The sequence below is a fragment of the Elgaria multicarinata genome, chromosome 8 (assembly GCF_023053635.1).
Source record: "Elgaria multicarinata webbii isolate HBS135686 ecotype San Diego chromosome 8, rElgMul1.1.pri, whole genome shotgun sequence".
In the NCBI taxonomy this organism is placed as follows: Eukaryota; Metazoa; Chordata; class Lepidosauria; order Squamata; family Anguidae; genus Elgaria; species Elgaria multicarinata.
In genome coordinates this window covers 102,684,598-102,701,411 of record NC_086178.1, presented here as the reverse complement: position 1 = coordinate 102,701,411, position 16,814 = coordinate 102,684,598, and the positions used below count along the sequence as shown (strand labels likewise).

Sequence of the window (16,814 nt, the reverse complement as noted above, 5' to 3'; positions counted from 1 at the left end):
GTGATTTGTCTTGGTCCTGAACCCCAAATCCGAGTTGAAGCGGGCTGATTTGTCCCGCTTCAGCCCGAAGCAGATGAAGTGCATTGAGCTAATTTGGCCCAATGGCCCACCACTGCCCCCCTCCCCTCCCACCTGCCCGCAGAACTTACCTGAAGCCTCTGCATGCACCAGCAAGCTGCCTGTCCTCAAAGAGAGCTCCTCTGACCTGCCATGGATCTACTGTGGTAAACTATGGCAGCCAGAAATGGCCATTTACGGCTGCCGTAGTTTTACTACAGTAGATCTTCAGCAAGCCACAGCTGCCCTCATGGTGGATGGGTGGCTTGCCGGTACAAGTAAAGGCTTCAGATAAGTCCTGGTGGGAGGGGAGAGGAGGGGGCAGGCAGGAGAAGAGGGGAGTCCAATGGAGTCCCAGTTGGCCTTGTGCCCAAATTTCTCAGATGCCCAAACACCTGGCCTGCTTCAGTTTCAGAACCAGATCTGAAGTGGACAGTGCCAAGGCACCCTGGGCTGAATTGGGGCCAATTTGGAAGCTCTGAATTAGCCTCTGAGTCAAACAGGGGTGGGCTGTGCACAGCCCTATAATGAAGCCTTGGTTCTGGCTGCTTTGGAGGAAAGTCTGCTCCAACTCAGGAAGCACTAGAAACTGTCCAAAGGGGCCCAATTTAGTTTGGGCTTCAGCTGAATCTGATGCTTGATCCTATAGCATATCCAAGCGCAAAAAAGATGTATATGTTCTTCCAACATTTACAGCTTGAGCACGCACACCTCATGGGACTTTTGCAATCTGTACCCCATTCAAATTGGAATGTATGAAGCAGCTGTAGCATTTTGAGCTGCTCAGCCTGACACTCAGAAAAGTGTCAATGTATTTGCATGCAATTTGCTTCCAACTGCAATCAGAGACTGAAATTGCATATGGAACTCCATAGTGCAGCAACGTCTCTTCTTTAAAGACAGTGGGCTTTCAATTTATCACCAGTTTGCTTTCAGTCCCTTTATTCGCCTTTTCTCTTTCCTAAAGCTGCTTTTCACAACATTTGGCGGAAAGTCAAAATATTGACTAAACCGTGACAGGTTCCTCTGTATATACAATCTCTCTCCAGGAGACTACCAAAGAAATCTCTCTCTTCTACATGCACACACCCGCTGTAGAGTGAGCAATTTACACACGTTGGTCTTGTTCAAACTGAAGTGGCTTTAATTCAAACTACTCCCAACAATTTCTCTGCATGAGACTTGCTCCAGAACAATGTGCCACTCCAGCTTTGCCCCACATACCATGAAAGAGCCACATAATATTAAAATCCTAGGTATAGAATTGTACTAAGCTTGTCGGAGATATTTCACCAGGGAGCAACAACAAGGGCCTTGCTAGACCTACCAGATAATCTGGTCGGGAGTCGGGGCGAGGCTGCACTGCAGCTAGCGTGTGCTGTTGCCCTAGCTAGATGTAAACACGCGACGGGGCAAGGGAAAGCCCTGTCGCGTGCTCCAGTTTTCTCTCTCTTAAAGGGCCATGTGCACAGGAGCGCACCCACGAAAAAGGTAAGTATTTTTTTTAAAAAAATAAAAGGTTCCCCGCTCCCCCTGATTCCCCCCCACGATGTCTGATGCCCCCCTGCCCGCTCGCTCACCCATCCTCCCCCCATCTGCCATGCCCATCCCCATCCACCATGGCTGTCCCCCGTCCCCGTTCTTCTTCCCCCCGTCCGCCATGGCTGTCCCCCGTCCCCATTCTTCTTCCCCCAGTCCGCCATGCCTGTCCCCCATCCCCGTTCTTCTTTCCCCCCCCATCCGCCATGGCTGTCCCCCGTCCCCGTTCTTCTTCCCCAGCCCTGGCCTCCATTCCCATCCCCCATCCCCGTTCTTCTTCCCCTGTCCCCGTCCTCCATGCCTGTCCCCGTTCTTCTTCCCCCTATCTCTCCTGCTGGGTCCGTTCTTTCCCCCGGCCCCCATCTCCCCCCCCCATGACTCCCCCCTGGCCCGATGGGCACAGTGCTCCTATGGAATGCTGTTCCCAGTCCGTGGCTTCTTCTGGCTACTCGCAAGCGAGCAGCCGGGAAAAGCCACGGACCCTGCCAAACCTTCCACAGCCCCGGCCTCAGGCCGGGGCTGCGGAAAAGCTGGGCCATAAACAGATCCGCTTATCCCGGTTCAATATTATTTATTTATTTATTTATTTATTTATTTATATAGCACCATCAATGTACATTGATGTACATCAATGTACATCAAGGGAAGACTTAGCCCAGCCTGACCCCGGGATCCCCTGTGCGTCATCTGGATGCACAGGAGGGAGACCGGGCCTCACACCAGGCTAACTCCTCGTCTAGCAATGGCCTTGGAAAACACATGACAGCACATTTACCTGCAGCCATCTTGGAGAGGTTTCAACCAGCAGCATATTTAAGGGCCCAAGGTGTCACCCATTTTGGACACTGTCAGTAAAAATTTGCCACACTGGAGCCAGAGCTTTTAGACTACCTCATTATTAGGCTAACCTTGTTTAAGATCCAAAAGCCGGAATCACCATTCACCCATCTCATCCCCATCCTAAGTAAGCCAACATCACTGGTTTGGCTTGACTAGGGTGACCATATGAAAAGGAGGACGGGGCTCCTGTATCTGAATGAAATTACCTCTTCATCACAACAGTTAAAGTTGCAGGAGCTATACTAGAGTGACCAGACTTATAAGAGGGCAGGACACGGGCAGTTTTAACTGTTGTGATGAAGAGGGAATTTCACCAGGTTCCCCATATATACAAATGACACCTGCTGAAATTCCCTTTTCAATACAACTGTTAAAGATACAGGAGCCCTGTCCTCTTTTTCATATGGCCACCCTAAGCTTGACTATCAGTTTCGATTTTTATGACAAGAGTTGTTCAGTGATAACAGTGGAAGAGGCTTCTAGGACTGATGGACATACTGTACTGTTTTTCTAGGGGAGGGAGGCAGTGAAGATATTAAGGAACAGCATCAGGCCAGTATCAACCAATCCTATACAACAGATGCTGCTATCTTTTTTAAAAAAGTTGCTGATCGGTTTGCTCCAGCAGCGACTGATCTTGCTTTGCTAGACAAAGACAGCTGCTGCTGGAGAACATGCTGAATAGCTTTTTCAATTATAGGTGCACCAGTTAAATGGGCTGGGTCTATATAGATCAGCACCAGATGTAGCTGCTTGTCTCTCTTCCTCTGAGAGCACAGATCAAGAACAGAATGAATGTGTTAGTTGTTTGGGGGTGGGGGTTAAGATGCCACAAGATATTTATTTTTTATTTTATTTTTTGATCATTTTTGCAGGAGGTAAGGCATTTTCAGTCTTCAAAGTCTCTCCTTTGTTGAGGTCAGGTATAGCAGATGACTTTGTGAATCCCGACAACAATTTAATGTGACTTTTATTATTTATCCGAAGCCATTTCTTGGTGGGTCACTCAGAATGGAGTTTAGCACACCTCATTTTAAATTATTTAATGGACTCCAGAATGGAGAATAGACAATGAGACACTAGAATATGCATTCAACATCATTACATAGATGTACATGTATTCACAGAACAGACTTCATTTTGTTGAAAGGAACAAGAGACCTAGGGATATGTGCAAGACAATACGCACCCATGACCAAACAGGTTTCCTTTCCTCCTCCTGATATCAAATCCTTTCTAGGGAACCGCATAGTAATTAGGATCCAGCAGGAGGGATATGATAACTTGTAAGGATTGACCACTATATCTCACATTCTTTAAAGATCCACCACTGTGTGCTAGCGTAGGAGAAGTCTCCAGTCACAATCAACCTCACAAAGACTTAAGTCTCTTCTATGCTCATCCATATATATCTTACCCAGCCTCTGTCCACTACAGCCTTCAGTTTCACAACTATGTCTTTCTTGGTCTGGAGAAACTCGAATCCAACCATCATCTGCTGGGTCCTAATGACCTACAATTAATGACCTTTCCTTCCCCCACACCCTCACAGCCCCATGTATTGGGAATCCCCTCATTAGATGAAACTGTAGAAAATGAAGTCTTTCCATTGTAGATTAATGGATATATCCTTGTATTGTGAACTGGGCGGCGGGGGGAGTCCCATTAAAGCTGTACATAGTCTTTTCATCCTTGAATTGAGGGTGGAGGTGGAGATATAGCAGGAAAGCTGCACATAGTTCTTTTGCCAAATATATTAGGAGACAAGACTTGTGACATGAGAGTCTTCAATATCAGGCAATGTGAGAATTGCCAAATCAAGAAACATAAGTACGTTTGTTAAGCAGGTGTTACTAACAGACTGGTATCAGCAAAAGTATTCATTCGGCTGTCCTTCTGCCTTTGGGATTGCTTCAGAATCCACACTGGACCGTGCAGAGAGCAACCTGTTAGATTCATCAGGTGTGTGTCTAGTCAAGTATTCCCCTTCCATTCCTTTTGCTTTGGCCCCTGGAGAGAGGCTTTCAAAGGTGACGTAAGAGTCCTGGATTTCCTTGGGTTTCCGTGTGAAACATTTCTTGCAGCGCCTTTTCAGGGCCCCACAACAGACCACTAAGGTCAGGGGGACTGCAATGACACAGGCCACACTAATGACCACCACGTTGATCAACTTTTGGGTTCCCCCAGCACTGGCAACTTCATCTGTGGAAAAGATGATGCATTGCTCCTTCCTGGGAATCAGTCCTTTGACACAGACACATACAATATATTTCGTCTTCGGTATCAAACCATTGATGGTGATCTTGGTCTTACCTGGCTCCACGTTGATTCTACGCATGTCCCTTTCTCCAAAGATGGCATAAAGGATGCTGAACACCGTCGTATTCTTGGCCTGGGGAGCCTTCCATGCTAACGAGACACTATGATCAGTGTCTCCTATTACTCTAACAGATCTTACGAGGCGTTCAGGCTCTTTCTGGGCAGTGGGTGGACTTGCTAAGAGATTTTTTGGATTGTTGATCATATTGAGTGCCTGATCTCGAAGTGCCAGATTCCCTTCCGTGTTGGCACGAATTGATCTGGCACCCAAAGTAGGAGACGTTGATGTTGTGATGACATACCTTGCAACCAAATTGTCATTGTAAGCTGCCGCTTCCATCCCACTCACTTTTCCATTCCACGTTCCTTTCGAATTGACAGTGGGATCATTTGTGCTTTCCGAATCAGTGATGATCAGGGAGATGAATGCTTCCGTTGCTCCGAGAAAGTTTTTTGCTTTGCATATATATTCTCCAGAATCAAGGTAAGAGACGACAGGCAAGCCTAAAATAGACCAACTCATTCCATCACTGGAAATTTCTTGATGCACTGGAAAGAAAGGAGAAACACAGAATACAACAATCAGCAAAAGGAACTGCTTGGAATTTCTTTTCTTTGGGGTATTGAGAAAACAAGGTAAGAAGCCTTGATATACCTGCTCTGCATGTAGGCCTCTGTATGTAGTTTGGCTCTTGCAAGTGAACTGCATGATGGAATTGGAATAATGGATGTGCCTGAATGTGCTATAATGCTAAAACTGTTATATCAACAAGGAAATGCTTAATTGGAATTTCTAATTATCAAGTAGAAGACACATAACCTGGCTTAATAAGGAGGACTGGCCATCCAGGTCAATCGGGCATTGCCAGAAGTGTTATGGGCCATCCGTTAATGAGGTATAATGCAGAACTTTTCTTTGATCTGTCTTTGTTTTGCTTTAGAACTTTGCTAACTGCTCATTGGTTAAGATGCTACTATGTATAAATATACCTGCTTTTCACATTAGCTGTTGAGAAGTTTTTCACCTGTAGGCCTTTCTCCATACAGCTGTATTACGCTCAGTAAAACAGAGTTGCCTTACAAACAAAGAGGATTTTTGACTGTATTGATTTGATTAGGATAATAATGGTTATTTTTCTGTAAACTTTAGAGGATATCAAATCAAAATAGAAGATATCATATATTAAAAACACACACGATAAGAACAGAAGAAGTGCCTTTCTGGATTGGACCTGTCATGGGCTGAGCCCATGGTTCCTTTAAGAGAACATCTTTTGTTTCATCTCAGGGAGAGGGAGAAGGGTTTGGTTTCTTTGTGTCTGAAAAGGAAGTAGTAAGTGAAATGCCAAGGCCGCACTGGGCGAGAAGCGCCTGGCATCTGATAACGCCTCCCTGAGCTGGTGCCGGGGTGAGTATCAGGTTGCAGCTGTGCAATGTCTGGGAGCATTACCCCCTCCCTTCGAGAGAGGTGTGGGTTGCTATGGGGTTTCTATTGGTCAAGGTGGGTCTGGTGACAAAGGGGTTCCAGAAAGGGATAAAAGGCTTAGGCACCCAGGGGTCCGGCCTCTTTCCTGTGGGTGTTAGGAGTCCAGCGTGTGTGTGGTGAGTCGGGGCATCCAGGCCAGACCGGCTGAATGGTGGAGGCTCCACGTGGCCGCTGAGGGAAAGAGTTTAGCTCAAGTGGCATAAAGCCAAGTTGGGGTGAGCAGCAAAGGCTGAGTCGTAGAAATTAGGTGTTTGTTTTGTTTTAAATTAGGTTTGGGTACAATTTGGGGCAAGGAACCTTGCCAGAGTAACGGCTGATGGGGGTGGTTAGGCGGGGAGCGACTGCGAATTCTGTTTGGCTTGAGCATGTGAAAGGGAAGGGTGAAGTGTTAGTCCCTGCTGTTTATGTGTGTTATTCCTTTGTCCGTATTCTTCCCCAAAACCGCCTAAGTGTTAACCTTTATGTGTGAACCCTTATGAAAGTTTGTGTGTAAAGAATAAAAGCCTATTCTGGAGTGTGGTGTGGTTTCCTTGAGAACCTAGACTGTAAAGGGTTAACAAGCAGCAGTGAAGGGGCGTGTGTCTGGGCTGGCTGAGTCAGACCCCCCTTCTCCAGCCGGGAAATTGCTAAGCCAAACAGAGCAATTCCACTACAGGACCAACTTCCATCTACTCCACCCTGAACACATGCACAGAAGGTGTCACCCAACGAAGCATGGGAACAACCACAGCAGTAACTTGACCATGCTACTGCAGATAATATTTAAAGCAGACATGGGCAACTTATAGTCCTCCAGATGTTTTGGTCTACAACTTACATGAGCTCTGGCCAGCATAGCCAATTGTGAGGGATGATGGGAGTTGTAGGTCAAAACATGTGGAGGGCCAAAAGTTGACATCCCTGATTTAAAGGGAATGTCACTCTGCTTAAGAAAATATGAACTGCCCAGCTAGATCAGACCAAGGTCCATATAGTTCAGCATTCTCACAACCATCTCTAGGTGTTTCTCCCCAGCATCTGGTAATCAAAGGTATACTGCGTCTGTTCATTAAGACTCCATTTAGTTACCTTTGCTAACACCCATTGAAAGACCTATTCTCCACATACTTGTAGAATCCTTTTTAAAGTAATTGCTAAGCAAGTGTCTATAAGTCCATTCACACTGAGCCAGTTGACATGACATGAAGATGGATAACAAGCCATAATAGCTTGTTAACCACCTTGCTACATGTAGCTTGTGTACTGGCCCAATTTACATAATTACCCTCTCTGGGGACAGCATCTTGTGTTGTCCGAACCCGATGAGAGTAGTTTGTTGTGCTGGTTAACAAACCAGCCAGAACCCATTGCCTGTTATAGAGTTGTAGGTTGTTAAATATCCCAACAAGCCACCCTCACTGGTTCAAATGACCCAAGAAGCCACAGTGGGGAATTTGAACCAGGCTTCCACTCTCTCCATATCATAATTTTATAAACCATTACCATGTCCCCCTAAGGAGACAGACTTGAAGGTACAAATAGGATGACAGAGCTGGGAGGGACTTTGGAAACAAAGAGTGTTGAGAAGTATGTCAGTGAGAATAAAAGACAATTATTTTAAAATTTTGTGGAGGTGGTACCTAACCCCGATTAGATTGAATAAGATAAATAATCAGCATTCAGCAAACTGTTGGAGAGGATGTGGGGGAAAAGGAACGTATTTACATATGTGGTGGGAATGCAAATATGTACAAAGATTATGGAAGATGGTGTTTTTGGAAATTGAAGAAATAGTGGGAATGAAAATAGAACAAACACCAAAAATTGCATTACTGTCACTATATGAAGATTTAAAATGTGGAAAAGAAATTATAGAATTAATATCGAGTTTGCTGACTGCAGCACGATTGATGGTAGCTAGGAACTGGAAGATTCAAAGGGAATATTCTATTGAAGAATGGTACAAAGAAGTATGGGATATAGCTATTAATGATAAATTGACTTGTAATATTAAGTGGAGGAAAGGTATAACTAAAATAAATGAGTTTGAAGGAATTTGGAAACAATTCCTAATATTTGTGTTTTCTAAGGGAAGTGGGAAACCACCAGCAGAAGACAGTATGAGATTTTGGAAGCAGGAATAGATCCCGGGGTGGTGGGTGCACTTATATGTTAAGAATGATTATGATTATGTTATGATATGTTATGTTATAGTTAATATCTAATCAATATATATCTATTCAACATTTACTCAACATGTATGTAGTATGTTGTTGTTGCTGTTGTTTCTTTATTGTAATGGTGTATGTTTAATTATGTAAAAAAATAAAAAAAGAAAGAAAGGAAAAAAAAATGTCCCCCTAAAAAGCACCAAATCCTTACGCCACCAGAAGGCAACCTCTGGCTCAGGGGTCTATACTTGGCAATGGAGGTAGCCTATCTGGCCCATTCAGCTTTCCTGGATTCCATATGCCCTCTCTTAAAGGGATGGTGGTTCAACATTTTGATCTTAGTTGTCCTTGTGTATCCCTTTCACAAGTCTATAACGAGGATCTTCATGGGTCTATCTTCCTTTTGTTGTACGAGTGAGAGACCTTCACAGATTCCTGAATGGCCCATGCAACTTATAGCTATGTTTAAAACCTGAGCTGAGAAGCAGGCTTAGAGTGACATCCTATATTACTGATATAACTTCCTTGGGAGTTATATATTACTTCCTTGGGAGGAAGCCCTGTTGAACTCAGTAAAACTTACTTCTGAGTAGACATGCATAAGATTACATTTGAGAACAGCCTTCCCCAACCTGGTATTCTCCAGATATCTTGGACAACAACTCCCAGCACTCCTGACCATTGGCCATGCTGATTGAGGCTGATGGGAGTTAAAGTTTGAAACATCTACACAGCATCTAGAGGTTGGGGAAGGCTAAGCTAAAAAAGACTGCTCTCCTCCTCCTCTTCTTCTTCTTCTTCTTCTTCTTCTTCTTCTTCTTCTTCTTCTTCTTCTTCTTCCCCCCAAGAATATATGGTTGCTTCATTCTCCAAAAAGCTCAATCACAACACATGCCACAGAGAAGGAGGATTCAACCTACCTGTCCCATTGAGTGGATTTCCATCAGCCCTCCTCCAGCTGAGTTCAGGAATAGGCACCCCTGTGGTCCCGCACCGCAATAGCACTGTGCTTCCCAAGATGGTCTTCACTTTGGCCACTGATGTGTGGACTACAGGGCTCTGGCACTTTCTCAGTTCAACCTGACTGAACAAAACACCAGCCAGACTCCGAGGAGTGAAGCATTTGAGTCTTGGTTCGATGAATGCTACATTGGGGGACTGGAAGTTGAGGAAGTGGACCATTTCGTAGAGGCTGCAGTCACATGCCCAAGGATTGTCCTGTAAACCTGAGAAGAGAGGCAATCAGAAGATCATTAAACATTATATCATCAATAGGCCCAAACAAGTGAAGATCCACATAAATTCACAAATGCGTTTCTTTGTGTGAACCTGCTCTATCAATATTTGAGTTGACCATCTATTCAAAAGTGTGGAATTTCTTTCTCTGCAGAATCCCTATCAACAATACATAGCCCTATCTGTCCTTAAATATTGTATGAAGGGAGTTGTTTTTAAATGTCTGAGAAGTTTGGACATTTTGCAATGGGGTGGGGGTGGGGTGGGGAATAGTAAAAACACTATTTTCAGCCAGTTTCTTTCTCTGTGACTCTAAAACTACCTGCCCTAGAAGTGTATCCAAAGTTGGCTTTGACTTTGAAAATAGATATATTTCTTTTATTTTAGATTTTGGTTTAACATTCCTGTGCCGCTCAATAGCTGAAGTTATCTGGGCAGTTCACAAAATAAATGTTAAAACCACAGATCATAAAAACGTGATGTCAAAACTTGAAAAAGTTTTCCACAACGAAAGAATAAAATTAAAGTAAAACTGAGCAGCAGTCATTACGGTGACTTTTAAAACCAGAATGTTTTTTAAAAAAAACTTGGGAGAATAAAAAGCTCTTCGCCTGGCACAAAGTTTTCAACACACATGCTCTGCCTTGGATACAAATCCTCATGCCCTTAGGTAGGGTGACCATACGAAAAGGAGGACAGGGGTCCTGTATCTTTAACAGTTGTATTGAAAAGGGAATTTCAGCAGGTGTCACTTGTATATATGGAGAACCTGGTGAAATCCCCTCTTCACCACAACAGTTAAAGCTGCAGGAGCTATACTAGAGTGACCAGATTTAAAAGAAGGCTGCAGGAGCTATACTAGAGTGACCAGATTTAAAAGAGGGCAGGGCACCTGCAGCTTTAACTGTTGTGATGAAGAGGGAATTTCCCCAGGTTCTCCATATGTACAAATGACACCTGCTGAAATTCCTTTTTCAATACAACTGTTAAAGATCAGGAGCCCTGTCCTTCTTTTCATATGATCACCCTAGTTGTACTACGACCTGCAGACACCCATCTCACAAGGACCAGGAAGTGGATTTTGGGAGGTTAAAATTATCATGGTTTGGTAGAGTAGCGATTATTAAAATTAAAATTTTACCAAAGATCAATTTCCTATTTAGGATGTTACCAATTAAAATGTCGGAAATAGAATTGAAGTATTGGCAAACTGTAATTAATAATTATTGCAATGGAGATAAAAAAGCAAGGGTCATCAAAAAGATATGGTATGAACCTCAAAAGATTGGAGGTTTAGGGCTCCCAAATATAAAATGGTATTATACTGCAAATCAATTAAGATATTTGATAGAGGGGATAAGAGGATCTGAAGATTTAGAGTGGGAGATGCAAGAAAGGAAGTATAAATTGGAGAATATTTATTTTAATAATTTTTGGGGAAAAGATATAGAGGAAATTGAGAATATTTTACTAAGAATATTATAGAAATTTGGGCCAAATATAAGGGAAAATTAATGCCAAAGATTTCCCCCCCTAGGTGCAGAATTTCCCTGAGAACTTAAAGAGTTGAAAAAAGAATTAAGGGAAAGAGAAGTAAATAAATTAAAAGACTGGATGGAAAAGATGAATAATAAAGAGAAAATAAAGGAGATAGTAAGGGAGAGAGAAAATTCCTGGATGGAGGTGATACAACTAGAACAATGGACAAAAAATGGAAAAAGGAGAATTTAAAGTGCAAGGAAAGTAGGGAGATTGAAAAGTTAATCATTCAAAGGGAAGAGGGAGGTGGAAAGATAGTAAGGGTATAATGAGTGCTTTATATAAGATTTTGCTGGGAATGGAAGAGCAACATGAGCATTACAAAATGATATGGGATCAAGATATGGAAAAACAGTTGAGTAGTTATGAGTAGGAAAAGATATGGAGCCAACGTTTATTAAAGACTATGTTGGTAAGAATAAAGGAAAATTATTATAAATTGATATGGAGGTGGTATTTAACACCAGTAAAACTACACCAAATGGATAAAAAGTATTCAGTATATTGTTGGAGAGGTTGTCAGGGAAAAGGCACTTATTTCCATATGTGGTGGGCTTGTGAAGTTATTCAGAGGTTTTGGCAAATGGTTTTCGAAGAGATAAATGATATAATGGGATGGAAGGTTAAGTTAGGGCCAAGGACAGCACTGTTATCAATACATGAAGGGGATAAATGTACATAAAATAGTAAAGAATTAATAAACAATTTATTAACTGCAGCTAGATTAATAATTGCCAGGAATTGGAAGGAAAAAAGGGATTATCAAATAGAAAAATGGTACAAAGAAGTCTGGGATATAGCTATTAATGACAAACTTACATAGAGTATTAAAGTTAAGAAAGGATTATTGAAACCAAATGACTTTGATGAGGTTTGGAGTCCATTTGTTAAATTTGTACTGGAAAAAGGGAAAGGGAGTAAACCGGTGCAGGATACATTACAATTTTGGAAAGGAGAATAAGGGTCCCGGGGGGGTGGGGTGCACAAGATAATTCTATATTACTTTATCTAGTTTTTTAAAATTTTATTATTGTGGTATATTAAGTTGATGTAACATGATTATTGTATGTGTAATAAAATTTCAAATAAAAACTATTAACAAATATTTAAAAATAAAAATAAAGATACAGGAGCCCTGTCCTCCTTTTCATATGGTCACCCTACCTTATGGCTTTCAGAATAATCTGTGCCACTGCTATTTATTTATTTAAAACATTATATCCCGCCCTATATCATTAAGATCTCAGGGCGGCGTACAGATAAAAGCATACAGTATATGAAAGTTGACCATGCCAACTCTCCACTAGAGGCTCTTTCACCTGCTCCAGCAAGGTCTCATGGGCTTATTTGCCTATGTGCAGAATATTTTTGTTCCAGCATTCTCTAAGATAGCCTTCCCCAAACCGGTGCCCTCCAGATGTTTTGGATTGCAACTCCCGTCACCCCAAGACAGCATGGCCAATAGCTAGAGATGATGAAAGTTGTAGACCAAAACATCTGAATCGCCACAGTTGAGGACAGCTGCCCTAAGAGGATCTGCAAACAGAAACCTTATGGTGTCTCTTGGGAAAGCAAAGACTAGTAAAAGAGATTAGAAATGAGGGCGAGGGAAGAAACAGCTGCTCACTTGTGAAGGAAAGACTGTGACGGGGATATAAAGAATGCTGAATTATTCAGCTCCTACTCTGCAACGGTCTTTATGAAAATGCCGCAATATGATGAGATATTTGGAAACACTGACAAAATCAAGGATGGAAAAGAGCTCTGATCGGGATAACAAAAGGAATGTGTCAATTTGTCACTTCGACAATCTGAATGCATCCTCATCGGTGAAGTTCGAGAATTTTTATGGCAGCCTCCTGAAGAAGCCAGCTGGGTGAATCTCAGAGCAGATCTAGGCCTTGGTGGCTTCCAGAGGTGTAGGACTGCAACTCCCAGCATTCCCAGCCAATATGGCCAAATGCTGGTCAAGAATGATGGGTGTTGCAGTCCAAAAGACACCAGGTTGGGGGAGGTTGATCTAGATGGTTAGCAGCAGGCCCACATCTCGCAACCCTTGCTGCCAAGTTGCTGCAAAGGGGTAGAAGGGAAAGGTTTTTGCAGATAAGCAGCAGGTAAGGAATGCTTTATTCTCACATACACATTGCTACTTTTCACCTATAGCCCTCCAGCCACTTGCATTTTTATTAAACGTCCATTTCACTCTAACTAGTGAGCTGAAAGAGGCTTCATAGCACTTTTTCCAACCAGAAACATTGGTGTCCTCAAGGTGCTCTGTAACGAAGTCCCTCTTGCCCTTAATACAAAAGAAAATGATCATGGATTGTTTCCATTCCTTACAGTAAAGCCAGGAACACACTTATGTCCCAATCTTATGCATGACTAGACAAGATTATGTCTTCCTCCCATCTGACAGTATCTGCAGAGGAAATATTTCTCAATTTACGCCTGCTTTGAAATTTACATCTTTCCTCCTTGAGTCTTGGGAATGGTGAATGCTAAGCACCCATCTCTGTGAATTCACTCTGTGCAGACACTTCGCAACACCTTTTATTGCCTTTTGATTGGATATCTGTTTCCCCCTCATCAATAATCAGCCTACCTTGATCCTTATTTATTGAATGGTGTGGTTTCAATATATTCTGTTGCCCTCACTTGTCCTGGGATCACTGCACACAAGCTTAAGCATCCTGAGAGCGGATGGTTACCAAGGACACTCGCTGTTCTTCATAAATGTTTGGCTTGTTTTTAAAACCATCTGAAGCTGGTACTTCATTCTCTGAAGGTTCCCCTCCTCCAACTTCTAAGGAAAGGTACCCAATTTAGCTTCTATTGACTTGCTTTTGCCTAGCACTGCATCTAATATTATCTCCAGCTTTGTTAAGACTGCCTAGTTTCTTTCTACTTCTGTTTTCAACTGATCAAGGAACCTGGGTGTTTCACAATTCTGAGTATCAGCTGGATTTTATATTTTCACAAATGGTTGTTTGTTGGCAGGGAGCAGCCATTGTTTGCTTCTTTCTTTTTCCCAGCACTCCTAGGTACAGTTCCAGGTGAAACCTGAAACTTTCGCATTACCTGGGTAGAGCCCAGTTTGAAAGTCTGCAAATCCTCCTCCCCTTTCATATTAAGATTCTGACCATGCAGACTTCATGGCTTCAATATCGCCAGCCTTTTCCCCCTCTCCACTTTTACACAGACACAGATACAGACACACACAGAGAGACACACATGGAGGGAGGGAGGGAGGGAGGGAGGGAGGGAGAGAGAGGCCTTTGCTAGACCTACCGCATATTCCAGGACGGAGGAGGGGTGATCTCGCGTTGTGAATAATGTGAGATCCCACCCTTGTTTACACGTCAGGCGAGGTGATCTCAACAAGAGAGCCATCGTGCCTGCCATTTATTTATTTTTTACTTTTAAAGGGCTGGCTGCACATGAGCGCACAAGCGAGTAAAGGTAGGATTTAAAAAAAATGATTTCCCCACTCCCCCCACCCTAGCCCCGATGGGCGCAGCACTCCTGGCTCTGTGCAAGTAATCATGTGGAGCCAGGAAAAGCCACGGAAACAGGCCACACGCTCACAGTCTCAGGCTCAGCCCAAGACTGCGGTAAAAAGTGGGGCCAAAGGGTAGGCCTATATCCCAGGGCCAGGGAGGGTTGATCGCTGCCTGAGCCCAGGATCCCCTGTGCGTCATCTGGACGCATAGGGGCGATCCCAGGTATCAGCCTGGGATAACCACTGGTCTAGCAAAGGCCAGAGAGAGAGAGGGCTCATCTACGCCAAGCAGGATATTCCACTATGAAAGCAGTATATAAAAGGCAGGAGCCACACTACTGCTTTATTGCGGTATTGAATTGCACCGCAGGATCTACACTACTGCTTTATAGTGGTACTGAAGTGCACTGACAACTGTTGGGGTCCATGACACCTTTACACCAAGCAGGATATAGCACTATGAAAGCAGTATGAAAGCGATATATGGTATGTGTCAATGGGCCCCAACAGTTGCCAGTGCACTTCAATACTGCTATAAAGCAGGAGGGGTGTGCACGGACCACCCGATCCGCCCCGCGGGCCGATCCGAAAATTTTGGATCAGGCCCGCTCCGCTCCGCTCTGCCCATAGTCCGCTCCACTTCGCTGCGGAGCTCCGGCTCCGAATCGGAGCTCCGCAGTGGTGGGGAGTGGTGCCAGGTAAGCCCCCCCTCCTTCCTCTCCCTTACCTGCAGAGCCCGGTAAGGGACCAAGGGGGAGGGGGGCCTTACCTGCATCCGTCCGTGGTCCCTCGGCTTCTTCAATTGAGCCCATGGCTCAACCAGGAAGTCTGGGCCCCAAGTGCGGCCTAGACTTCCTGGTTGAGCCGCGGGCTCAATTGAAGAAGCCGAGGGACCACGGACGGACGCAGGTAAGGGAGAGGAGGGGGGGTTACCGGGCCCTGCCGCTGTCGTCACATGGGCGACAGCGACAGCGGCAGGGCCCGGTAAACCCCACTTCCTTTTCTTGTGGAGCTCTGGATCGAGGCGAAGGATCCACCTTCACCTCGATCCTCTTCGCAACGCTCTGCCGGCCCCCCAATCCTCTTTGCCTCCACTTTAAGGGGAGGCGAAGCACCCCGCTCCGCTTCTAATTCGCCGGTCCAATTAGAAGCGGAGCACATCCCTATAAAGCAGTAGTGTGGCTCCTGCCTTTTATATACCGCTTTCATAGTGGAATATCCTGCTTGGTGTAAATAAGCCCAGAGAGTTTATAGTTTTTAAAGGAGAGGTAGAGGAAAGATATGGATTGGGATCTTGTCTAGACAGATCAGAGGACTTGCTAAAAAAAAAAAAAACCCACCTTCCCTCCTCTTTGACTAATTCCCATAACTCTCAAGTCCCTCCTGCTTGGGGTGTTGTCAGTTGTACGTAATGTACAAAGGCAGTGCATTTTCGGTTCTTCTACATCACAAGGATGGCAGGAGAGGATGTGGTCTTTTGTTATACAAGGGGTGGGGAACCTCAGACCTGGGGGGCCAAATCCAGCTGACTTGGGTTTCCAATCTGGCCCTCTGGGCTGCCCCATAACATGGCATATATGCATCTGAAATCCTATTCTCTGCCAAAGGGAAAGAAACTGGCGGAAGGGTTTGCAGGGGGGAAAAGTGGCTGGTGGGAGAAGGGGGTCAAGCATCTCCTTCCCCACTTCCCACTTCTCTGCTGCAAATCCCTACAGATTTGCATTTCTTCTTTTGCAACCCAGATTCCCAGAACTGGGTCTGCTGCCAACTGCTGTTTTTGCCTTATGCGTGGTTGTATGAAAATCCTTGCAGACTCAGGGGGGGAAAGCTTCATCTTTCTTTCTTTTTTAAGGAGGAGGGAAGATCAGGGAATTAGTGGGGAGAATTTCTATAAACAGAAATATATTAGAGGGTATAAAAAGCCACAGATCTATTAATATTCGATAGAAATAAGAGTGATGATTAGCAGCCCAGCAAGGCTCCGATCTCAACGCATCATGCCAGAACAACCTAATTTCCCTTACTGTGAATGGAAATTTAACCGCGTGCTGTTTTAAATTAGAGACACAAACTGCGGTTGGAGAAATGATGTCTAATCCTGTTCTGAAGATGCTGAAGTTGAGAAGCGGGGGAGGGATTCGCTAATCTT

General features: G+C 44.1%; 1 protein-coding gene across 1 annotated transcript in view; it reads right to left on the bottom strand.

Moving 5' to 3' along the window:
* Nucleotides 1-4,303: 4,303 nt before the first annotated feature.
* LRIT1 (leucine rich repeat, Ig-like and transmembrane domains 1) overlaps nt 4,304-16,814 on the bottom strand; it is a 28,162-nt gene continuing 15,651 nt past the window's right edge. Inside the window, exons 3-4 of the mRNA XM_063131652.1 lie at nt 9,312-9,617; nt 4,304-5,304 (exon numbers count right to left, since the gene is read on the bottom strand). Of these exons, the coding sequence (XP_062987722.1) occupies nt 4,304-5,304; nt 9,312-9,617 (1,307 nt within the window). The remainder of the gene's footprint in view (nt 5,305-9,311; nt 9,618-16,814) is intronic.